The sequence below is a fragment of the Podarcis melisellensis genome (genome assembly GCF_964234715.1).
Source record: "Podarcis melisellensis genome assembly, chromosome: 17".
In the NCBI taxonomy this organism is placed as follows: domain Eukaryota; kingdom Metazoa; phylum Chordata; class Lepidosauria; order Squamata; family Lacertidae; genus Podarcis; species Podarcis melisellensis.
In genome coordinates, this window is record NC_138534.1 from 40657902 (window position 1) to 40683703 (window position 25802).

General features: G+C 42.7%; 1 protein-coding gene across 1 annotated transcript; it reads right to left on the minus strand.

Annotated features, from left to right (window-relative positions):
- Positions 1–1805: 1805 nt before the first annotated feature.
- USF3 (upstream transcription factor family member 3) lies at positions 1806–24985 on the minus strand. Its single transcript, XM_081893605.1, has 7 exons — positions 24862–24985; positions 19133–19215; positions 18821–18882; positions 15806–15834; positions 15559–15641; positions 14792–14888; positions 1806–13526 (listed from the first exon to the last, which is right to left on the minus strand). Exons 3-7 carry the CDS (start codon positions 18862–18864, stop codon positions 7093–7095), a joined length of 6687 nt encoding a protein of 2228 aa, XP_081749731.1. The 5' UTR covers positions 18865–18882; positions 19133–19215; positions 24862–24985; the 3' UTR covers positions 1806–7092.
- Positions 24986–25802: the final 817 nt, after the last annotated feature.

Sequence of the window (25802 nt, forward strand, 5' to 3'; positions counted from 1 at the left end):
TAGTCTGATTCTTCCAATGTTTATGGCAAGCCGTTACCCTTTTTACTACTCATACCCAACTGCTTAATTTATCACTATTAGTTTACAATGGAGCAGCATCCTATCTGCTCCAGTACAAGAATGTGTTGACCCCACCCCTGTCTGCCAATAACAGCCCACCGCCATTTTCTTTAAATTCCAATTTAAAAACTGCACACACCCTGTACCCTTCTTCCTCTGAGAGGCATTTCTTGGCTAATTTGAATAGCACAACTAGAAGGGAAAAGCACACATCTCAGAAAGGAGCTTTCCAATCTGGGCTACAGATGTTCTCTTCCTCATCCACAATCTGCCTCTCCTCTCCCTGCCATCATGTTATTATTTATAAAGCCATTTTTCAGCCCCCTGAAATGACAGTGTTGGTTCTGTTCTCAAAGAGGGTAAAAGGCTCTGTGTATTGCAGTGTTACGATACTTCAAGGTCTAGGAGTCCTCTATCTCTTCTGGCTGTTGCTGCAGCAGACTGCTCATGAATTCTTTTCAGAAAGCTGCAATTATTATTATTAACATTTGCTGTGAATGCCAAATGTTTTATTTTCTAAGGATGCCTTTCTCTTGATAAGAGGAAGAGGAATGGTTTTGGGAAGCAACTCTTACATTTTTCCTAAAATGCTTTATTTTAGATTATACATAGCAGGGCACCGTGTTTCTGGTTTGTCCCCTGCTCTGCTAAATTTTTGAATCAAAAGTTGGTTCACTATGACTAGGTAAGGTAGTAATTATTCAGAAAGTGTATTGATGGAATTTACCAAAATATCTGCCCATTCTGCTGTTAATTCTTAAACCAGCTATTAAACCAGCTCAGACTGTGCTGTCTGCTTACCTAGGTAAAAGTACTTTTGTATCAAAGTACCAGGTGCTGAAATGCTGCACTGATGTGTTTTACAATGTCGTCGTGTCAAATGCAATCAAATGTTTAAAAGAAACCTGAGAACTCAAAAAAAGATTAGTTCCATTCTTATATCAACTAAAAAAAACAAACCCACCCAAAGCTTCTTCTGCACCCCTAACTTGTACCTCCTCCATGTCTGCGGCCTGGAGGTTGAACTCAAGAGTCTGGAGAGGCGGTATTCATGAACCCCTTTTCAAATCCTTATCAACCTTTGTATTTCATAAAACTTGTGGCCAGCAATGGACAGTGTGAGGTGGAAAGGCTCCACCTCAAACATAAACTTGGTAGCTATGGGCACAATTCTGTCTCTGAGACTCAGGACGCCTTCCATTGTCAATGGGTAAAGTATCAGCCTGCCCTTCAGCTAAGAACTTTTGACAGAATGTAAGTGAAGCACTGTTGTTACTTCGTATGTATTATACATTGCATTTTTTCAGTGTTCCATTACCTAAATAGATGTTTAAACAGTAGTTTCCTTGTGCTTCTGATTTGTAAGTTTAGAGCCTTTCATTTCATGTTCATGCCAGTCTTATCTTCTTTCTTTAAAAGCACAGTCCAAATACTGAACAGACCAACCATATGCTATAAAGTTCTAGAAGGAAGGGAACCCAGGAGAATAGGCCAAATCAGGCTCTTTCTTTTGGTCTCATCCCCCCAAACTTTTAGCCAGGGTTGGGGTGACAGGCAGCATTTGGATCAGCTAGTCAAAGTTGCTAACAGATAAAAAGGGAACATGAGAGTATATGGACCCAGATTGTAAACATAGAGGCATTCTTAAGTGAAACTTGCTAGCCCATTTAAAATGATAAATATATCTACAGCGCAGAAGTAGGCAGATCAAAGAAGTTAAAATTAGTTAAAAACCACAAAAAGAATTTCTTGACTTTAAATTCTTTACATTTTTTCTTTAAAAAATTACAGTTTATAAACTTTGGCTGCAACTTGCAGCCAGGATTTAAGCACAGGATCACAGGCATTGGGGTTTTTTTCCTGGAAGGGGGACAGGAATTGGAACTAGAAAGTATCTAGAGTACGCAAAAATGAAAGTACACAAACTGTACATTTTTAAAATAAAATACCATTTTGTTCATATCTATACAATTTTTACAATCAATAAATTGTTACATTTAATAAAAATCTGAGACCTTTCATCAAAACCACTGTTGTAAATATTTACATCTGAATGCAACGAATTTCTAAAAAGATGTCAAAATAAATGGAACAAAATCTTATTTACAATAATTTGTGTGCCTGATCAGCATCACCACACATTTCTGTACTAGGGCTTGAAAGAATCTAGAGGCTGAATGTAGAATTTTAGGGGATGCACTGCAGAAAAACTGTGGCGCAAATCAAGGGAATACATTTGTTACTTTCAAGAGAAGAGGGAAGCGTAGCTCACTCTGAGTTGTTTGAGGGAATCATAAGGGTATCGGGATGTCCGCTTCTGGCTTGGAGATGAAGCAATCTACCAAAGCTGGATGCCCCACAACCTATAATCTGTATGGTATCCAGTTTTCCATAATTGCTCCCATTAAAAGGGGCTGTCTGCTTGCACTCAGCAGAAACAATACAAGATGTGATATGCACACTCCGTTAAAGCTTCTATATTTACATGCAACTCATTTGCATGTGATCGTGAGAACAGCACAACGGTTCATGCGTCCAGTTTGGCATCTCATTGGACCTACAAACTGCCATGTGTTGCTTTTTTAAAGCTCCCTTAAGCAGTGCTGGTTAGAAGGTCACGCATAATGCAAAAGATCTTGATAAGATTACAAAATTGGACAGCAATGTTACTAAACTGGACAGCGCTATTAAGAAAATAAAGCTAAGAGATTATGAGTCAAATGGCTTGCTAGGACATAACAGACAAATTTGTTCAGCACATTCTGCAAAGGAGAGAGAGAAGATCTCTACATGTTGGCTCTATAGTGAAGAACACGACCGCCTGAAAGGAGGAGATAAGATGTGATTGAATTTATGGACTTTGTATCAGTTTGTACGCCAAGGATTCTACTGAGACATGACAATTTTCGGCTAAACAGAACTCCCTGCGATCGCTCAAGCTCCTCCAGCACTTATGACAGCAAAACTGCCACCGCAGACAATGTCAAAACGGACATTTTAAAAATGTCCTAACAGCACTAAGGTTCACACTAGCAGCTATCTACCACAGTTGTGTCTACCAGAAAGTCCTTGTAAGAAGATTCAATTTAGATAAAGCCCACAGAAGTCATTGATCTAGCTTATACCACAGAACACGCTGAACGGTTTAGCAGTCTTAATTTTTTCCTTTGTTAGAAAAGTGGGAAATAGACACCAATTTACAGAATTTTAAACATACACCCTCCCAGCTCTGTAGATGTCTTGCTAACTTGATGGCGGAGGCAGAACTAAAATAAAAACCATGGGGAGGGAAGGGGAGGGTCAGAATAGATACTGGCTCAGAAGAAATAACATGCAGAAGCCTTTTCTCATATTGAATGGCCTGTTTTCCTGCTCCCTTCCCCATTCTCTGCCCTTAAACCACATCTAACCAGTTTACAGAATCCCCAACCTAAGCACAACCTTTTGCATAGAAATGAACTTCTATGACAAATATAAAATAGTATAAAGGTAACCCAGGAAAACTAGGATTCTAACTTGCCATGTTCGTCTTGGAAAGTCACTCTTTAAGTCTCCTCAGCTCCTCATTATTTGAGTATTTAACCTGAATTCCTCTGATGCAAAATGATAAGAAAACTGATTCTTCTCAATACTAGGAGTACCACTAACTGTATAGCACAGCCAACTAAAAACGGGGGGTGGAAGGTGGTTAAACAATGTAAGTTATAGAACAGTGAGGCAATACCAACGCAGTGTCAAGGCACAACATCATAATTTCTATAAAGTAGCAGTTTTCTTTCCCTTCCATTTTCAAGACCAGAATATTTTTTTGAAAAATCAGTGTGTTCTAATTATGAATAATTTTTAAAAAGAAAATGTTCATAGTTCATAAAGTTTAGTCCAGACACTGCAGACCTTTTCAAGTGCTTTTAAAAATACTTGACTAACCAATGCAACACAGAGCTCTCCATTTTCACTGGGACAAAACGGAAACTTGCCATGTGTCTACAACATGTAGCGCAGCAAAGTGCCCCTTCTACCCCCTAGCATGGGGCCCACAACAGAAAAGAGTTAACCTGCTATGTCCTCTTTCATTACAAATTAAATTACTTGTAGAAATTTCAGGAATTTGATGTGAATGCTGTCCTAGGCTCCTTCAGTAGAGTGTGTTATAAATTTAGCAAATAATAATTGATATGAATTTTTAACTTTTCTGCGTCAACCAAGATAGTCCTTCTGATTTCTGAACTACAAAAAAAACACACCCTCAAACACAATTAGTCTAACAAACTTAAACAGGCTGAATAGTTAAGGATTTTTAAGGGGTCCTGCAGCTTTTTGGGGGGAGCAGAACACTAAGGAACAACTCCACATCCTTAGGAAATGAGTTATGTGGAGTAAGGCATGTCAAATACACCACTTTTGCTTATTAATCATGGCAAATGACAATACTTTTATGCAGCAAGAGATAAAGCCTTCGAATAAATAGTCCGATGTTCATTTCAGACATTATCAGAAACTCAGAGACAATTCTATGACATCTCTTAAGTAGTTAAATCGTACAACACAGAGAAGTCTCCAAACTGAACCAAGTAGCTGGAATGATGTATGGAATGAAGAATCCAAATAACTGGTTACTTGACAATAATTGCTTTTGAAAAAATTATGCTAGGAATCCATGTGTTTTGATGTCTTCACATACATACATACATACATACATATGTCTTATCATGCTAGTATGCCCTTTGAAAATAATTACTGTATCCACCCTTTTCTTGAGACAATATATATGGAATCGAGCTCTTGATTACAACTATGGTAGCATACATTCTTTCACAGTGATGAATTCCCCAAGCACTTGGAGACCCAGAGATCCGGGCTGAATGACCCTGCCAAGCCAAGGAGCTGAAATCACCATGAGGATAGATGCTTCCAACATGCTATGCACAAACTATGGCCAAGAGAGCTGTTCGCAGTTTTAAAAATAATCTGGATGCCCTGGGGTTCTAAGTTTACCTTCACACACAGGATTCTAAGAGGAAACGGCTTGCTTTGCCATTGCTGATGGACAAAAACGTATGTTATGTGGCCTTACGACAGCTGGAGTTAGAAGAAAGCAACAGGCCATGGGTCCTACCCTGAAAAGGTGAGCCAAGAGGATAGCATTTTGAAGCGCATAAGGACACTTGAACTCCCGGGCAAACTGAAGGCACATCCTTCAAAGCAGAAATATGCTATTATAAATCAATGGTAAGCTTGCACACCCTTCTTTTAGATGTACGCAGAAAGTCAGAGTCCAAGATTCAAATTCCCTCTGTTTTCAGGCATGTGTCATGGAAGCTGTTCCACTCTGTCTTACCTTACCCTTTGTGAATCAGCCACTGCAATACTAGAAAGCTAACTTCCAGTTGGGCCAAGTGAACCTTCTGAGGTACTCACTAGAAAGCTGAGCTTGTGGATATTCCCACAGTTCTGATTCTGACCAAGCCAGCCACTTCAGATTTCCCACTGGAGATTACAATTCCCAGGAGGATCCCTGTTCTGGGACAGGAGGCCCTAAAAGCAACTGGTGCTGCTGAGGACATTGTTGAATCGCTATTCCAAGGCAGAACCACGCTGTAACTCCATTACAATTACTAAACAATGACTATATACTATACCCATTCTAAGATCCCTTTATATGCTACCTCTAAGGTTCTTCTTGGCTATCTAATTGCCTAAGTTTTTTTTTCTTCTTAAGTCCCACAAAGAAGTTAGCAATCACCAAGGAAGAAGCCCAGGCCAATTTTTTTACTGCCAGGGTCAGAGCCTGGCTACCATCAGCTGAGGAAGACTCTTTGAAACAATATTGCTGTATGTTTTAAACTATCCAAAAGGGTGCCAAAAAAATATATGTAACAATTACAAGAGAAAATGAGCCATTCACCTGTTACTTGCCACATTTCATCTATTAAGTTACTGACAAGTGCTTCTCGGCTGTAACTTTGCCTCATCAAGACCATCCCGTTTAGCTAAGTGCTCAAAACTTCACACGCTCCTCTTTCTGTTCCCAGCAAAGAGTTTCTGGACAGAAGGTGCTTTGTAAGTGCAAACCAATACATTTAAATAAGCACTTAATACTAATGTTGTATTTGCCTACAGTTTCACCCAACAATATTTGTCACACAATGTGTTCCTATTACATGCTCTCAGGTTACAAGAGTTATCTGAGGGAAAAGGAAAGAAAAACATTACAAAGGTAAAAATGGAGATAATTCCCCTCCTCAAAAAAGTGATAAGCAAGACACAAAAAGGATACCCTGAGAAACTCACAGCATACAAGCTGCGGGGGAGAAATCAACATGTATGAACTGAACTGAACATAAAGGATTTTTAAAGAAATTCTATGGATTGTTAGCAGAAACAATGCTAAAAATAAAAGCCTCAGGAGAGCATTAAACTATATGTTTCAGAAGAGAGGCAGTATTTCCCATTACACGATACGTTAATACAGTTCCTCAGAAGCTAGGCATGGCACCAAGCTTTAAATGCCCATCAGAATTTATCACATGAAGTGAGCCCTATGAAAGATGTCTATGATAAACTTCAACACAAATCATAAAAGTGATCTAGTGTGCATGGACTCAAAACCTTTGTACCAATTTGAGATGTGTTTGAGACCCTCACGTACCTACTTCCTGGGCAAAAAAGAAAAACCACTCTCCAAGAACTATAAATGCAACTCTTCCGTTTCCCTGGACTTCATTTTGCACAAGGCTCGTCTTGGCACAGGGGGTGATGATCTGGAACTCTGTTAAGACAGATCAAGGTGTTGGATTCTTACTCTTACTAGTAAGCATTGAGATAGGCACCTGCTACTTTAGCAACACGGGTATGTAGAAATACAGAAGCACCTGCTATTGTATATATACTCCCCACAAACAGTGATGCTACGAGTGGTCTTTTCAAGGATGGCAATCCCAAATGCATACATGGACACATGCATGTATATACACAAATATGCATACTACACACAGAAAACAAGTCACCATTCTAACTCCTGGCCACTGCATTTCATACAGCCGAACTGCAGTCGTGACCTAGAATATGGCTTATGTTGTGAGCTGGCCGGTTGGATGATTGCTTGGAAGAATCAGAAGCAGATGTGTTCGCTATGGAGAGCAGAGGCGAGATTGCTGAACCATCTGGAGGAAGAGCTGTAGCAATCTCTGGGAATAAAGAAGTCAAATTAAAATTGGACAAGTGAGATGAATTGGCCATATGCATTGGGGGCATGTCTGTCAAAAGGGGGAAACTTGGCTGGGCAAAGCCCACTGGCCTGGGAGGAGACAAGATGGAGCCAAAGCGATTGTTTAAACCTCCACCGCTTGGCTTCTCTGTGCTTGGATTAGGAAACATCTGGTTAGAAAAATAAGGGATGGAAATGTCATTGGAAAGGGTGGGATGGGCAGGAGAATATGGCGGATAAAAAGATGGCAACGTATTTTGAGGATCTACTGGAATCAGGGCTGGTGTTCGAGTAGTACTAGATTGAGTCACTGGTGGGATGAACGGTGCGTTGGCATTTATGGGCGGATTCATTCCACCCTCTGGAATAAAAGGGAATCCAAAATTTTGAGACAGACTGTGCTGATCAGGAGCTGCGCTGTCATTAGTCATTTGTGGTCCTTCCGGCATGAATCGCACAATACTGCCTCTTTTTTCTAGAGCAGGTTGTTGCCTTCCAAGGAGCATACTACCACTGGCGGCCAAAGGAAGGTGGGGAAGACTAGGATCAAAGACATTTCCGTGTCTTTGATTTCCAGAACGATTTCTTTCAGGCTGGCGAATTTTAGAACCACTGTTATCCTGGAGAGGATGTCTTGATCGCTGAGTAACGGAAGAATTTGGTTGACGAACTGACGGTGGGACTTGCTCGGCGTTCCGAGAGACGGGTGGGTGGGTGAGAGGAGGTCGGACAACTCCATGCACATTGCTAGAAACTGGAGCATTCATGTGAGCCTTGGTTCCATGACTCTCTGTCATTCTCATGGGATTGGATTTCTGAACAGAAATATTGGGGCTTGTATTGCGACCCTGAATATCTCCAGAGGAACTTGAAAAGGGAATATTTAATGTATTGTTCCTATTATTAATAGCACCAAGAGACATATCACAACTTTCCCTGTTCTGACCATCACCTTCTCTTCGAATGTGAATAGTGTCTCTTGCTGGGGGGCAATTATATTCAACAATAGAAGTGGCACACTGTGGATTTCTCTGGTGCTCCGCAATTGGTCTTTGGCCTCCACCGACTTGCTCTCCGAGATGAGGGACAAGTAAACTCTGCATAAAACTTTGGTGGCATGTATTTTCATTGTCTCTTGGGGGAGGAAGAACATTTCCTGCTGAAATGCCCTGAACTGGCTGATAGGGCAACCTCTTCTGCCTGTCTAAGGGTGGTCCAGCATTCTGGGCAATTCGAAAAGTCTGTGTCTGCATACCTCTGAGGGATGACATTGAGGTCCCTATTTCACTGTTCCTTGAGGACTGCACATCAAACTGCTGGTTAGCGCCATTTGTCTTGAATGTCTGGCACTCCGAGAGTCTTTGAACATCTGCTCCAACCGTGTGGTCTACTGACATGCGTCCCTGCATGTTATGGATTACCAATCCTTTATTCCTAGACACATCAAGGTAATTTCTCATTTCAAGATTATCTGAAGCCCTCAAGCTCTGAATGGATATTCCTAGTCTCTGCTCTGAATTAGAGGGAGTCTTTCCAATAAGTGCTTCTGCAGAGTAGCTGCTAACCCTGTTTCTTTCTTGTCTGTGGGGGACACAGGTCATGTCGGATGACCTGGTGACAATACTAGGCTGGGACACCATTTGCTGCTCCAAAGCCCTGGAGGTCATAAGTCTTTGCATCTGGCCATGTCCTGGCACATGTTCAGAAGAAACTCCAGAAGTTGCCTGTCTGTTGCCCACATCTGGTGCTTGCTGGTGCAGAATGTCCTGATTCAGATGGCTCTGAGGATGGTTGTGGTGAGTTCTGTTTGCAGTGGGGTTCTCGCAGGTCTTCTCGGGCTGAGAAGAGGTATAGTGCTGCTGCATTTGCTGCATCTGTGGGTGATGAGGGTGGGGTTGGCTGCTCTTGGACCGCGACTGGTCGCTTCCATGATGCTTCTGCTGTAAAGCAAGTGTGCTGGGCTGGGCTGCTTGGATGAGGGTCCTTTTCTTCTGCATTTGTGCCTCTTGATGCATTACTCTTTGCTGGTGGACGCTGAGGGCTTGGGAATGGATAGGGCTTTCTGCATGGGAAATGTGATGCTGGAGTTGATACAACTGATGTCTTTCTCTTAACTGTCCAGCCTGTTGTTGCTGCTGCTGCTGCTGCTTTATGTATGGGTTGCTATGAAGGTGGGTCATTCCTTGAGTGGGAGCATGTTGAATAGGTTGCAGGTGCTGTCCTGACTGATCCGGGACAGAAGGCTGAGAATTACACTGGATTTCAGCTTGCCTCAGAGCAGGTGGCACAAAATTGCTGGTTGGGAACAACCGGCTAAGACTCTCCGTGTGCCCTTGACTGCTCCCTGATACTGCCATGTTGGAGGAGTTGGGGGGGATCTGGTTGACAAGGATTCGACTTTGATCTGAAATATCGCCAGCTGTTTGGTTCAGCAAAGCCATCCCTTCAAGCGGCATAGGTGCCGTCTGGCAGTGTTTCTGTCTCTTCGACGTGGAAAGCAGGTGATCATCTGGAACAGAACGTTTGACAGAGTCTTTGCGGCTTTCCTGGCTTTGCTGCTTTAAGTGTGGCTCATGCATCTGAGACGCCTGCATGGTGCTGGTCCGAACAGCAGACAGTTGTTCTGAAGCATAATCTGTCATTAGCACTGGAGAATGTCCTGGAGACGGAGTCATATATGGATTAGTGGGCATGGATGGAGTCATGGTCACAGGAACAGCTGATTGGTCTGAAGTTGGGGGTAAACCTGAGCAGCTCACAACAGGGTGGATGATGCAGCTTTGATGTATGAGATTATTGACGCTTAAGCTTGAAGCGCTTGAAGACTGAGAGGCTGGAATTTGCAAGGTTACACTGGGCACTTCCACTCCAACGGAGCAGCTTTGCTTTTCGACTGACCTATCAACGTTTATTTTCACTGCATTCTGGGTGCTGAAATTTCTTGGCACTGTTTCTATCTGGTCTGCATCTTTAATGGTGTGAGACTTAAGAGACTGGTCTCTTCTTAGAGATGCCACTTCATTATCCTTGGAAACAGCAGCTCCCGACACTGATGCTTTTGCATGGGCCTCTTGGTCAAAAATTGCTTTTGCTGCCAAAGCTACAATATCCGTTTGCTCTGAAAACGTACAGCTGTTGCATGTATTCACTGAAGTGCTGTTGGGAACATTTTCCCTGCATGTGTCTGGCAACATGGATGCAACTGAGAATCCACAACTGCTGCCTGAGCTAGTGGACATGGGAGAGTCTGCTTGTCTGTTAGCAGTGACTGCTTCTTGTTCAGAGGTACAGGAATGAGACTGCGCAAGGTTTTCCTCTTCAGTGTTCACCAGCAAGAGCCCCTCCTGCTTCTCTGCCAAGTCATTCGAGTCTATAATTGATTTAGTGTTTTGGGTGCGAAAATTAGGGTGTTCAACTTGGACCGAGAAGTTTTTTTCCACAGCTTCTCCCACTTTACTGAAATCAGAGAAAATCTTCGTCAGGCCTTGCTCTTCTAACAAATCACTGGCCTGCATGACTATGGAACAATTTTGTTCCATTGTGCAGATTTCAGACACCTCTGTTCTGGGAACACCCTCTGCACTCGCCCCACTGTTTGCCACAGATGTCCCAGAAATATGAGAAGCTGTCACCTGAGAGTCGGAAGATGTTAAAGGGCTGGCGGGGATGCATTTGGGTGATTCTGATAACTTAGAATTTGTTGCTGAATTAGTTTGAGGCGGCAGAGATGCACACTCTCTGGAGACGGGAGCAACCACTTCAAACTGTTCTGAGGAGGCCGATTCGAGTGGCAAGGATCTCGGCACTATAGTTGCATTCAGGTCAGAGGCCAGGGTAGTTTCCATGTCTTGTTCAGCTCTCAGTCTCTCTTTGGGGTGGGAACTGGAAGCATCATTTTGGGCAACATCATTAGGTGCTACCCTATTTGCTTGTGATATGGCTAAGCTTTGCAACACCACATTATCAGGCATGCTTTCAAGCAAGATGTCACTTCCTGAATGCTCAGGGGGAGCCTCCACATCTCCACTATCAAGTTTCTTCAAATCTTTGCAAGAATTCACTCGACATGCAAGATTGCTGCTGGCCACCAGGCATTTTTTAGTACTTTTATTAGACCATTTTGAACCCAGACCAAAGGAGGTTTTGGGGGGAGAAGCACCCACTGAGCACGAAACACTGGTTAACATTACATTCTCAGCAGCAGAAGATGATGCTGCTGTAGCTGCCAGCAGAACATGGGTACTTGGTGTGGTTTGGCTGCTGACCGTTGGTGGATTTGTAGGCTGACTGGTAGACCCCTGCAGACAGTTCTGTCCAGCCATCTGCGATATGCTTTGATTGAGGCTAGCTAAAGCACCAAATGTATTGAGGGCAACGTTTGTATTTGGATCTTCACTGGTGGTAGGCTGAATAACTTGCATAGGGCTTTGATCCGAACCTCCAGAACAGGACTTCACAGGCTTCAATGCAAACAGCTGCCCATTTAAAGAAATAGTCTGTGGAAGATGTTGGTTAGCCATTGCAACTGAAAACGTTTGTGTCGAGCCAGAAGATGGTGCAGAAGATGGCCTTGGCAAAATGTGGACAAGATGCTTCCCACCAAACATATGAGGGCCAGAGGCATTTTGCATAGGATTACTAGCACTTGCTGAGGGAGCGGCTCCATTTATAGGCATTCTGATAGGAGGAGGAGGAGGAGGAGGAGGAGGAGGAGCAGAGAAAAGGGAGAGAGGATTTGGGTTAGCAGTCTGTATAATTACAATCTGCTGGCTGACGGTTTGGTTGGGGACTTCAGTTCTCAAGACTGGTGGACCTGCACTGGCATTTGAAGGCTGTAAAATGACTACGTTTTGTTTAGCAGGTGGTGCAGTGACAGATGGACCTACTGGCTGGGGCACCTGAATCAGCTGCATAGGTGGATTCAATGGAAGGAGGCCGTTTGCAGGTTGTGCTAGAACCTGCGTCTTAGTGACTAGCGGCTGCATAGGTAAGGCTGGGTAAGATGGCAAAGTAACCATGATTTGCTCAGCTGTTTGTTCACCAGCAGGTAGAGGATTATTTAAACTGGGAGCAGTTGTCAAAATCCTGTTAGGAGTGGGTGCTGTAATGCTAGCATTGTTAACTGGCTGATTTAAGAGGGCTGCGTTTATGCTGGACAGAGTACGGTTTAGAGGCTGAACAGTATTCCCTGCCAGTTGCAAAGTAGTCCAAGTAGTCTGGGTGTTTCCAGCAGAAGTCATTCGCGTCAGGCTACCCATGGTTTTGGAATTTGAAGTGCCAGCAGCTGAAGAACTGGGAAAAGGCCACTTATCTATAGAAGCAGCAGGCAAAGTGTTAATTTCTGTTACAGCCTTCTGGATTTCTACAGCAGACGCTGCTGGTCCTCCGCTGCTTTTGAAGATGTTTCCTGCAGACGGCTTTCCATCAATGGAGAGCATTACAGATGGAGTACAAGTGGTATCAGCTGCAGAAACTACACAGCTTTCTAGGGATCCATTTCTTGAATCCTCTTTAGGGGGCATGTCTGCCAGCTGAGCCAGAGATCTGTCCACACTAGCACTGAAAGGAAGGCTGTTGCTAGGCAAACCTGCTTTCTCAATTAACTTGAAAGTTTCTGGTTTATTTTTAGATTTGGAGATGTCATCTTCATCTTGTGGAGAACTCTGCATTTCAGGCTGTAGCCTCACTAGCTGCAAGGGATTCAGCGAGCTGTCAGCACTAGAACTAGTAGGTAGGCCTTGCTCGTTCTCAGAGGTAGAGTGCTCAATAATTTTCTTGGCTGGATTTGACGGGCCAGATACCAGCGGAGAAACTGAGGTCTGAACCCCTGATTTGATTTCTGCGGAATAGATACTAGAAATGGTCACAGGAGTGACTAGGTTGCAAGTCCTCTGGACAGGAACAACATTAGCAGTCTGCTTCTGTAAATTGTGACTGATATTAAAGGTTATTCCTTGGACTGATGCGCCCTGGTTGCTTCCGCCAAGCTGACTGCCGTTGGAATATACAATGATGTTCTTCTGCAGCTGGTCGCTGGGGATAACAACAGACACTTTCGCATTTTTCAGGTTTCCTTTCTTCTTTTGCTCTTGATCATTGGGGATAACAACAGAAACTTTTGCGTGCTTAAGGTTCCGTTTCCAGTGGACAGTGGGATCATCATAAAGGCAAATGTCATTGGCTTTCAATAATGCAATGTAGCGCCCATTTTCTTTCTGAAGTTCATCCAACTGCTTCCGGAGCTTTTTTATTTCTTCAGCTGCAGAGAAACAAAAAATTAATAAGTCCGAATGACCAAAGGTTCTGCAAAAGTCTACTACGGCTGATTTGTTTTAGGAGCAAGTGAAAATAGCATTAAAGAAAGCCCTTTCATCACCTCAACATCCGTTTCTGCTGTAATATGCAGAGCTTTTTTTCTTTAAAAATGTTTAGGGGTACTCTCATTTTGACTCAAGAAAACCACCATTTTATGGTTCAAATCAGGAACAATAAAGACAAATAAATGGACAAAAGTACAAAGATTCACAAAATGTTTAGGGGTATGCGTACCCCTGCATCCCCCCAGAAAAAAGCACTGGGAATAGGTACTCAAACTCAGATTACACCCTTAGAGGCTTAGAATTAAAAGGAGAGAACACAAGCTGCATGCAACACATCCCAGGCATCTCTAGCTAGAATATTTATAGGCAACAGGAAAGAAAACCCACTGCAAATTGGAGCCAATCATTACTGGGCAGACGGGTCAACTGTCCTGAATTGGTAGAGAGCAGCTTCATATGTTAACTGTATTTCACAAACTCAACATCTGAAGAAAACTACAGCCTTATCAATACTCTCAGCAAGGAAACATTTCTATTTCTTTCATTCTATTATTTCTTTATTATTCGAGTTCACACTGCATTTTTCAAAAAAAGGATAATTAGTCGTATGAAAATTAGGGGATCATAGAATGAACAGGCAACATCTAATGTAAATCCTAATAAACAACTACTACTGGGACTTGGATTTCAACCATGTTGCAGAATATTCAGAAATACCCTATTCTTTCCGTTTTGTTTGGATGAAGAAAACAGCTCCAATTATAACTGAGAGGCAACTTCACTTAGAAAAACTATAAAATTACAGTTCTTCTATAACTTAATTTACAAGTGTGGCAACATTTTTTAGAATTAACTTTACTGTTGCTTTTTTCAATCATGTTCAACTTCTTCATATAAAATTTGTATTGTGAAAGAGAATTAGCATACCGGCACACCAAGATTATGTTGTTAGCAAGGTATAAAAGTAGCAAATCTGCTTTTTAATAAAAGATTGGGACTACTTTTATTAGGATAAGGAAAATTACAATCCAAAACACAAATATTAAGCAAACAGCATTCAATCTGCAGGATAGCGAATCTATCATTTGATAACAGTTCCGGAGGAAAGGTGGAGTAGCAGTTAGACAAAGAATGTTTAGTTTGAAATGTATGTACAATAAAAACAGAGGTATTCTAGTGAGAGTATTCTAGCCAGTCCATTCACCTTGCTCATTGTTTCCTCCATTCAGCAGGAGCTCATCGTTTTGCCTTTTCATTTCTGTTATATATTGATATGCCTGGTCAAGGATCATGTTCTTACTCTGCAAGGGAACATGTGGATAATTAGGAAAAACATTCAGAGACTCAGTCTGAAATACAAACAGGCCTACTTATTATTATTATTAAAGTTGTATACCACAGGAGTTCGGGCACTAGCAACTTCAGTATTGGATTACTGCAATGCAGGGTTGCTGAACAGAAGTGAGACCCTGTCAGTCTCTAACACCTATGTTCAATGGTTGGCAATATGTTTATGGGCCAAGCTTTAGGTGTTACTATTAGTATATAAAGACATTAACAGTTTGAAACTAGTTTACTTGCTGGAGCACGTCTCCGACATATGCCCACTTGACTGGAACTAGCACTACAGGTGCCACATAATACTCACTACACACTTGTAAGAAATTGATATTTTTGTGTGGCAGCACCCACACTTTAGAAATCCCTATTGACATCGCCCAAGCACCTTCGCTGTACACTTTTCGGTGTCTGCTTAAATCATTTTTGTTTAGCAAGCCTATCTACACCTGTAGATTTTGACGTCTTTTCATCTCTTTACTGATCATTCTAATAATATTTAAATGTTTAAATTGTTTTAACTGTTTTCATTGATAATTTAAATATTTCATACTTAGAGGTTTTATTACAGCCAAGCGGTATATAAATTTTGTTACATAAATAAATATTCAGCTGCATGAAGAGCAGACTAACTTGTTTCAGCGCTGGGGAGCATGGAATTAGTTCACCAATTCGGTTTATTCCAGCATTGATTTTCTTCTTTCGATGCCTCTCCACTAGCAAAAACAGAACACATAAGGTGTATAACAGTACATTGATAGCATATCCAGAAACAGTAAGACTTCTCTTTTGATTGAGAAGGCATAAATTTGCATGATGGTGGAAGGAAGAACTCGAAGAGGAATGATTGCTCCACTCTGACAACAGCTGAAGCTCTTACCTGCATTGTGAGTCTCACGGTTTTTCTTTCTGTTAAAAAAAAGGTAACATGTAAATGGCTAAATTACAATATTTGCTATCTAGGAAGTTTTCTTTAATCAATCTATTTTCTTTAATCTGCCAGCAAATGCACAAAAGGGAGAAGAGAAATAACCACATTTGCTGTAAGGATCCCCAAGATATATATCTGGCTTGCATTATTTATATAAATATAAATTACATATATGCCACATTTTGGGACACAGCCTAGCCAAGGCAGTTTGCAAGATCATAAAAAGAATAATAAATATAATGACCTAAGACAACCTAACAAAAGTAGCACATTAACAAAGGCCATTTGAAACAGTTACAAAGATTAATAAAACAGAGCTATATTTTGTAGATACCTCTGTAGAAAAAAGCCTTTAGGAAAAGGCAGAAAGAAAAAGGTGAGTCCCATTTAAAAATCCACAGCATAGAGGCTATGCTAATCTGAGGAAAAAGTTTCATAATATGGGAGCCACCACAGAAAAGGTCCAACCACTTTGGCTCGCCAATTGGATTGACTTCATAGGCAGAGCCTCTGAGGCAAATCACAATGCCCAGCAAGGTTCATATGAGTGCAGGCGGTATTTCGAATAACTCAGTCCCAAACTGTTTGGGTCTTCAAAGAGTAAAACCAAGACTTTGTATCGGGTGCAGAAACATACTGGTAACAAGTCCAACTATTACAAAATTGGTGTCACATCCTCTGATTGCTTTTGCACCCAATAGCAGCCAAGCAGCAGCTTTCTGTTCCAGTTAAGCACACTGCAGCAGTCTAACCTGGATGCAACTAGTGCATGGATTACTGAGGGAAGGTCCAATCTCTCTACATAAAGCCACAGCTGGTATATCAGTCTCACCTAGTAAAAGGCACTCCTAGCCAAAGATGCAACCAGACAGCACTAGGTCCAGGAGAGGCCTCAAGCTACAAACTTGGTCCTTTTGGGGGAGTGTAACCCCATCCTGGAGAGGATGGCTTCGCCATCCTGAGCACCTCCATCTTGTCTGGATTAAGCCTCAGCTTCTTCCCCCTAATCCACCTTCCAAAACTATCTCCAGACAGCCATTCAGGAGTTTCACAGACTTCCTTGGATTTGCAGATGGAAATGAGAGGCAGAGCTGGGTATTGTGTTGTACTAGAATTTTATTGGGCTGTAGACTGCACATGATCTGATCTCCTCCCGGAGTTCCCTTCACAAAAGCATAACAATAGTTGGGGTCATCACTGACAGACTCTGACACTGCACTTTCTTGCTAAAAGAATCACAAAAACCAAAGCCAAAGGAAAAGGCAGTTAGAAAAAGATGAGTCTATAGAGCCCATTTAAAAATCCACAGCATAGAGGCCATGCTAATCTCTATGAGGAAAAAAATTTCAGAATATGGGAGCCACCCCAGAAAAGGTCCTACCACTTTGGCTTGCCAATTGCCTGCCAAAGGCATAGTACTACTTAATGATGTGTGTACTGCGTTATATAAGGAACAGCCATCCTTTACTTCAAGGCAACTCTTGCCCTCTTGGTGCTGCATTTTTCATACTGATGGAAATTATCATAATTTTATGTATTCTTACTATCCTAAGCATGTTTTTGCACTAAGTTTCCTTATTTTGTAGGTTTGACTGCACACTTGTATACAAATCATGGGACTAGAAACTTGACCAAAGAGAACAAATTAAGTTATAACCACTTCTCATCATGTGCAGGCTATGCAGAGCTGGGTAAAGACAACAAAATACCTTCTCTACCTTACTGAGACACACCTTTATACAGAAGTCCAACCGTTCTTAAACCAAGGCACGCTTTCCCTAATGAGGCCTCCCGCCGCTGATGCCCTTCCACTGTTCGGCTTCCGTTCTTAGACCGAGGTAAAGTTCGCAAACCGAAACACTACTTCCGGTTTTGCAGAGTTCGTAAACCAAACAGTTCGTAAACAGGACTATTCTTAAACTGAGGTACCACTGTACTTATTAATGACTAATGACTAAGAAACTCAGCAATAAGAACAGTGGTGCAGCTGAGCTTCCATTTCTCTGAAGGTGCATTAGTGAACATGAGAAGTAACATAATCTATCTGGAGAGGTCTTATATAAGAAACTTGGCAGATGCAAGGATATAAAATGTGGGTTAAAAACACTAAAGCATATTCAACTCTAGGGCTTAGAAAGTACTGTTCAGATGAATAGTACCAGTGTACACCAGTGGTGATATGGCACATAAGTATGGACCTGTCCCCACATTGCTGGCAGAGATCTTTTCCTTATCTTGTTATAAGGGAAGTTCAGCAAAGGGTTAGAACAGGAGTTTATTATTGATTGGTCATATTTCATGTTGCATGTAAATAATGCACAGGTGTACTGGTTTGTTTGTTTCTTTGATTGTTCATTTAACACACTAAAAAACATTTATTTAAAAATTTTAAAATGTCAGATGTGACATGGAAAGGACCATACAGTGGTACCTCGGGTTAAGAACTTAATTCATTCTGGAGGTCCATTCTTAACCTGAAACTGTTCTTAACCTGAAGCACCACTTTAGCTAATGGGGCCTCCTGCTCCCGCGCGATTTCTGCTCTCACCTTGAAGCAAAGTTCTTAACCAGAGATACTATTTCTGGGTTAGTGGAGTCGGTAACCTGAAGCGTCTGTAACCCGAGGTACCACTGTAACACTGAACATAATCATCTTTGGAGAGTCTTTGACTTCACCTAATAGCAACACTTGTAAAAGCTTAAGTTGTTATGCTCCCGTTGCCACCACCTGCCTAGAAAACTATTTTACATTAGACTGACCTACATTTAATCTGATGCAAAGGCTGCCCAGGTCATTATCTGTAGTGGCTTTTTACAAGGAGCTGACACATAATAAAAGAGACTGACAAGGATGATCTTCCACACACTTATTTGTGAGTAAGGTTCACTGAACTCAACAGAGCTTGCTTCCAAATAGATAGGCGAAGAATTGCATTGTAATTCTATTTGTGAACGGACACTTACCGGTGTTGTTTCTTAAGAGGAGCCTTCTCTGTCATCTCTGGCATAGTTTGAGAGATGAGGATCTAGAAGAACAGAACCAAAAATAACGATTCTAGAAGCACCAATCATTATTGTTCCATCTGAAAACCCTGACTCTCAAGTATTTTTTTCTTCACAGTTAAACTTCCATTGGCTTCTTTTAGACCAGCATAACCTAATAAATTGCACCACAAAGGACATTAACTAGCCTGCTAGGCCTCATTTGTAGCCTAAAAGAAGATGCAACCATGCAAAGCTTCTCTACAGGTGACTAGGTAGATTATTTATACTCACCACTGGTGAGTGGCTGTTTACAAGACTGCAATAGTACTCCAGCTTCTATTGTGTTGATGTTTCTCAAACCATACTTCACAATCCTAAATGAGACAGATAGAATTTATTGGAATTCTAAGGACCTCTGCTTACATTTAAAGGTTACAGTCATTGGAATAATTAAATACATTCTTTTAAATGAAACTTGAGTAATAGGAGGGGGAGTGAAACCAAGCTCTGTTTAGTTTACTGTAGTTAAATAATTTTTTTTACCCCACCTTTCAGCATATCTGCCCTCCCAAGACACATTACAATATAATGATACAATGATCTGGTTTGTGTACCACTAATAACCATTAGTATGGCTTAAATTTGGTTCAACATTCTCCCTCTTTGTAAAGTGGAACTCCACAAATATTTATGAACTTCCAAACTCAACTTTTCTTAGGTTTGAGTTGGCTACTGAGACTCATGTGCTGGTAACCTCACGTTTGGATTACTGTAATGTGCTCTATGTGAGGCTGCCTTACAACTAGTCCAGAGACTGCAGTTGGTACAGAATGCCACAGCCCAGGTGGTTAATTGTGCTTCTTCCTGGGCATATACTGGGCAGCACTAAAGGTTCTGCTATGGTTCTATAGGTCAATGAACCAGTTTTAACATCTTGTTACCTACATATACAGCCCTAAACAACACTGGACATGGTTACCTGAAAAATCAGTTTCACCTCCACTGCTCAGTAAGACCATTAAGATCAACAAACAGAACCTGATTAGTTTTATCATTCATGCCCTAATGATGTGGTGTCAGGCTTTTTCACTCGTGGCACCAGTGTTGTGGAATGTACTGGCATCCCATTGCCTTTTGAAGACACACCTGGCATACCCTTGATCTCTTCACCTAAGTCTCCTACTTTAACTCTTGTGCTGTTTTAATGGGGCTGTTTCAATGAATATTTTAATCACTGAAGTTTGCATTTTAACATCCAAATTGGATTGTTTTCCAGTGGACTTCAATTATGGTATACCATTATGTATTTTTACAGTGTTGTTTTTTGTAAACTACTTAGAAACCAACTGGGCATTAAGTGGTATATTCATTATTAGTAATAATTTCAGAGATTAAGGCACATGGCCAAGCTAAACATGGCCAGACAGCCACATTCGTTGTTCATGTGCCAGCTCCATTCATGTATAAGGCCTGGAAGGGTGATCGTGGCTTTTACATCAAGAGAGATACGATACTGGCCCGAATATAAGCCGCCCCCTGAATATAAGCTGCACCTTTAAATGTAAATGGGGAAAAAGAAAAAACAATAATACTCGGGCTGCTTCCTGGGGGGGGGGTCCCCACACCACTTTGCCAGCGGCCTTCCCCTTTCCCCCGCTTGGGAGCGGCGGAGAGGCAGCGCTTTGCTGGCGGTGTAAGGTAATGAATGTAAGCCGCACTTTAACTTTTCATGGTCAGAATTTGAGGGGGAAAGTGCGGCTTATGTTCAGGCCAATATGGTTCTCTTTTTCTTTTACTTGCACCTGTTACTTCAAATCAGACCCCCCACCCTAGTATCCTACTAGTTAGGTAAAAAGGTAAAGGCCCCCTGGACGGTTAAGTCCAGTCAAAGGCGACTATGGGGTTGTGTTGCTCATCTTGCTTTCAGGCCAAGGGAGCCGGCGTTTGTCCACAGACAGTTTCCTACTAGTAGCATCTAGTAAGTTAGCATCATATAAATCATGCTTGGGGATAAGGAAACTTTATTTCCCTCTGTCTTTTTACCTATTGCTGAGATCTTGTGAGTTTAGTAGAAGCCAATGGCAAGCAGTGTTAGAGCAGAACAAGCAACTCTGTGGACAAGGCATCATAATAAACAAAGACATTGATTCCAGGGACAGTGGGACTCAGCATTGCTGGTACAATTTACAGGCTCTTGCAAGTTCACTCTAGATCTTTTGAGTATTTTCCTTATGATATGTTGTTTGAGGAGAATATAAACTATCTTCACTTCTTATTAAATGCAGTTCACACAACACTCCAACTGCAATGAATTTTCTGTAAAGTATGCAATGCTTTGTGAATTTTCTTAACAATTGGAAGTGACTCTTGTAGAAAATGAATTTCAGTCAGCTAGAAGTCATCAAAAACTGCAAGTGATTTACAGAATAAGAATGGTTAACCAATGTACTTACTTTCTCTTAACAAGAATGAGTTTGCAAGAGAAATTTACTTTGAGGAGTTAATTAATTTAGCAATGAAAAAGTACACAAAACACAAAAACTGGTCTATATATAAAATGTTTGTACACATGCTGGTCCATTAGAATAAAAAATAAAAGCACTGATGGGATACTATATTCATAAGGACCAACCAAAAAGTTAAAATAGGCAAAACCATTTATAGGACCCATATTCAGGCTAGGCGTTTGGGGGCATGGCTGAAAAGCCTCAATTACAGTAGGCCATGGTATAATTATGGAAATGCAAAAAATATAATTTCAGAATTAAAAGACAAACTTTTATTTAATGCCTCATGCAACTGTATTTATTGGATGGGATTATGGGATGCGTGTGGGAGGGGGTTGGTGTTATAAATTTGTAGCAGCACCAGAAAAACAATGCTTGGGCATGCTACCAATCAATCTTAATCCTAACCATGTTGACTTGAAAGTAGTATTTACTGATTTACTTTTGAAGAGGAGGCTGCAATCCTATACAATCACCAGGGAACAAATCCCTCTAAACTCAACTGACACAAGTGGGACTGCATTGTTAGGACTGCAGTCTGTGTTTCTTAATATGGTTGTCAGAATGTAAAGTTAAGTATATAGAAGAAAATTTCAAAGTACAGGCGACTCCCAATTTATGCCGAGGTTATGTTCCATGGACAATGCCTAAAGCCAAAATAGTATATATTCAATGAATTCAATGGCGAGTGAGAGTACCAAAACTTCCCCCAATGCTTGCCCCCTTTTTCATGTTTTTTATATTTTTTTGCCAAGCATTTAAACACAAAATATAATTGCATTATCACAAAAAGCTGTACAGAGTATGTCTGCCTAGGATGAGTAGGAGTGTGTGTGTGTGTGTAAATAAAACATGAAGGGGTTAATTTAAAAAATGGGCACAAAACAAGAGAATAAATTTACCATTAATACATTTAGCTTGAATAATGAAAGTGTATGTCCTAACTATAAAACAACAATAATACCAGAACAGTGTCTCAGGACAGCCATGTGAGCAAGGAAACTCACTAGTCACACAAATTAGGAGGATGTGATTTTTATATGGCATCTTAATCTGGCATCTCATAACTTCCAAAACGTTTCCATATCTCAATTCAATAATCTTCACAAAAGCCCTGTACAAAAACTTAGCATTATTATTTTCTTCATATTGCCAGTCCCAGACTGAGATTATACTATTATTATTATTATTATTATTATTATTATTATTATTATTATTATGCACTACTATTGCCAGGCTTTTTTTTCTGTGGCACCCAACATAGCCAGCCATGTTATCAAATGGATATTTTGGTAACTAGACGCCTTGCTCCCTTTCCTACAAGCAAAATCCAGATTATAATGCATTATATAGTCCTCTGCAAAGTGCTTAGCATACTGCAATCTATCTATCTATCTATCTATCTATCTATCTATCTATCTATCTATCTATCTTGTATGGATAACAGCTACACAGGGAGAGTCCCACTGCAACCAATCACCTAGTCCTGAGGTCGGTTTCTGACTGCAGCCCCCAAGATGCCTCCTTCCTGCAAAACAGAGCCAGAACCAGTCTTCCCTTGCGCATCGCCAGCATCTTATCTGCTCCAGGGGCTACACTGCCTCTGCACATGGAGGTTTCTGCTGGCCACCCTGTTCAGACCTCCCCGGTCCAGACACGAAGTGCACGGCCTGCAGCACTTCGGGGTCAGCCTTGGAAGCCTAGTCCCCTCAACACCCCACCCCATCCTGCCTGGCAAAGAAAGCCGCAACCGGGAGCACTGGACATTTGGGGCAGCCCAGGGAAGGGAGGCCAACCCACCTCCACAAAGCCTATTATTATTATTATTGAATTTATATACCGCCTTATACCCGGAGGTCTCAGGGGGGTTCACAGAACAAAACCCAAATATAAATCCACAAAATAGATCATCAAAATAAAAGCAACAACCCAATAACCCGTCTCCGGTAGCTGGTTGTCTCATAGCTGAACTCTTGAGGAAATATAATGTGTGAATCTGTGAAAGAAGAAGGTACTCGCTTCTCACCCCACCAGATGATAATTCCAGTGCTTTTTTTCTAAAAAAAATGTTTAGGGGTACAGTACAGTGGTACCTTGGGTTAAGTACTTAATTCGTTCTGGAGGTCTGTTCTTAACCTGAAACTGTTCTTAAACTGAAGCACCACTTTAGCTAATGGGGCCTCCTGCTGCTGCCGCCGCATGATTTCTGTTCTCATCCTGAAGCAAAGTTCTTAACTTGAAGCCCTATTTCTGGGTTAACAGAGTCTGTAACCTGAAGCGTATTTAACCTGAAGTGTATGTAACCCAAGGTACCACTGTATTGCACTTCTTAATGCATGCCAGCCTTCCTTCTGGATCGTGTTAGCGAACACCTTCTACCCGAATACAGCGGTACCTCGGATTAAATACTTAATTTGTTCTGGAGGTCCATTCTTAACCTGAAGCACCACTTTAGCTAAGGGGGCCTCCTGCTGCTGCTGCCTCACGATTTCTGTTCTCATCCTGAAGCAAAGTTCTGAACCCGAGGTACTATTTCTGGGTTAGCGGAGTCTGTAACCTGAAGCATCTGTAACTTGAGGTACCACTGTCCTCTCCTTTTCCTCCTCATACTGAAATACTGCCCCTCAATGAGGCCAAACTTAGAGGCACAAAGCGTTTAGGGGTCTGCGTCCCCACAGAATAAAAGCACTGGATAATTCCCAAAATACTGACCATCATGTATTGCAGCTCCGTTCTTAACCTGAAACTGTTCTTATCCTGAAGCACCACTTTAGCTAATGGGACCTCCTGCTGCTGCTGCTGCCGCCACCACACTATTTCTGTTCTCATCCTGGGATAGCGGAGTCTGTAACCTGAAACATCTGTAACTTGAGGTACCAGTGTACAGTACTCTCCTTTTCCTACTCATATTGAAATACAGTGGTACCTTGGGTTACAGACACTTCAGGTTACAGACGCTTCAGGTTACAGACTCCCCTAACCCAGAAATAGTGCTTCAGGTTAAGAACTTTGCTTCAGGATAAGAACAGAAATCGGGCTCCGGTGGCACGGCAGCAGCAGGAGGCCCCATTAGCTAAAGTGGTGCTTCAGGTGAAGAACAGTTTCAGGTTAAGAACGGGCCACTGGCACGAATTAAGTATACGTAACCCGAGGTAGCACTGTACTGCCCCTCAATGAACCAAACTTAGATGCACAAAACGTTGAGGGGTCGGAATAAAAGCCCTGGATAATTCCCCCGATCCCCCGCCATGTATTGCAGCAGCAGCAGCAGCAGCACCTACGGGGCGCGACCCCCGCCTGCCTGCCGCCCCTCAGCAGCTCCCCGGGGGAGGCGTCGAGGGAGGCCCCCCCCCCATACACACGTTTTGACGCGGCCCCGGCGGGCCCTGACAAGCGGCCGGGCGAACTGTCACTTGGGCGTGAGGCGGGGAAGGAGCGGGCCGGGCGGGCCGGGTGCGAGGGGCGCCGGCCTTCCCCTCACGCCGCCGCCAACCCGCGACCTGAGGGACTCACCGCCGGAGCGCCGGGCGGGCTGAGCGGCTGCGGCCCCACCGCGGGGACCATCCTCCGCCTCTTCCTCCCCTCCGCCTCCCCTCACGCCGACTCCGCCTTCTCCTCGCCACACCGCCGGTACCGTCGCCTCAGGTACCGAGGGGGCCGCCCCTCCGCGGGCACGGCAGCCAATGGAGAGCCGGCTAGGCCGACCTCCAACCAATCGGCGACCGCGAGCGGTGGAAAGGGCAGGCCGAGCCCGTGAGGAAAGGCTGAGGCCCCGCCCACTTCGAGCCTTATATGGCGCGGACGGAGGCCCGCACGGGCTTTGGGCTCGACGCGAAGGTTAGATTGACGTGGGGCGCGGGGGCGGGGAGAGAGAGGGAACAGGAACTGCGCCAGAGGCCAATGAGCGGCTGGGAGGGCGGGGCGGAGGAGCGTCGCTCCAGAAGCCGAAATTTGCCGGATAGAAGCGCAGTAGGAAACATATGCGCGGTAATAGGATGCTTTCGTAGTGATGTACGGAAGTGAGAGCTGGACCATCAAGAAGGCTGATCGCCGAAGAATGGGTGCTTTTGAATTCTGGTGCTGGAGGAGACTCTTGAGAGTCCCATGGACTGCAAGAAGATCCAACCTCTCCATTCTGAAGGAAATCAGCCCTGAGTGCTCCCTGGAAGGACAGATCCTGAAGCTGAGGCTCCAAGACTTTGGCCACCTCATGAGAAGACTCCCTGGAAAAGACCCTGATGTTGGGAAAGATGGAGGGCACAAGGAGAAGGGGACGGCAGAGGACGAGATGGTGGGACAGTGTTCTCGAAGCTATGAACATGAGGCAGTGGAAGACAGGAGTGCCTGGTGTGCTCTGGTCCAGGGGGTCACAAAGAGGCGGACATGACTAAACAACTGAACAACAACAACAAAGGATGCTTTCGAAGTGGCGCATGTGAAAAAAACCCCATGTG

Coding starts and splice junctions, on each gene's coding strand:
- USF3 (XM_081893605.1), bottom strand. CDS start 18,864: ATGCCAGAGATGACAGAGAAGGCTCCTCTTAAGAAACAACACCG. Junction 15,835..18,820: donor CCTCTTAAGAAACAACACCG/GTAAGTGTCCGT, acceptor TTTTTTTAACAG/AAAGAAAAACCGTGAGACTC. Junction 13,527..14,791: donor TGGAGGAAACAATGAGCAAG/GTGAATGGACTG, acceptor GTTTCTCTGCAG/CTGAAGAAATAAAAAAGCTC.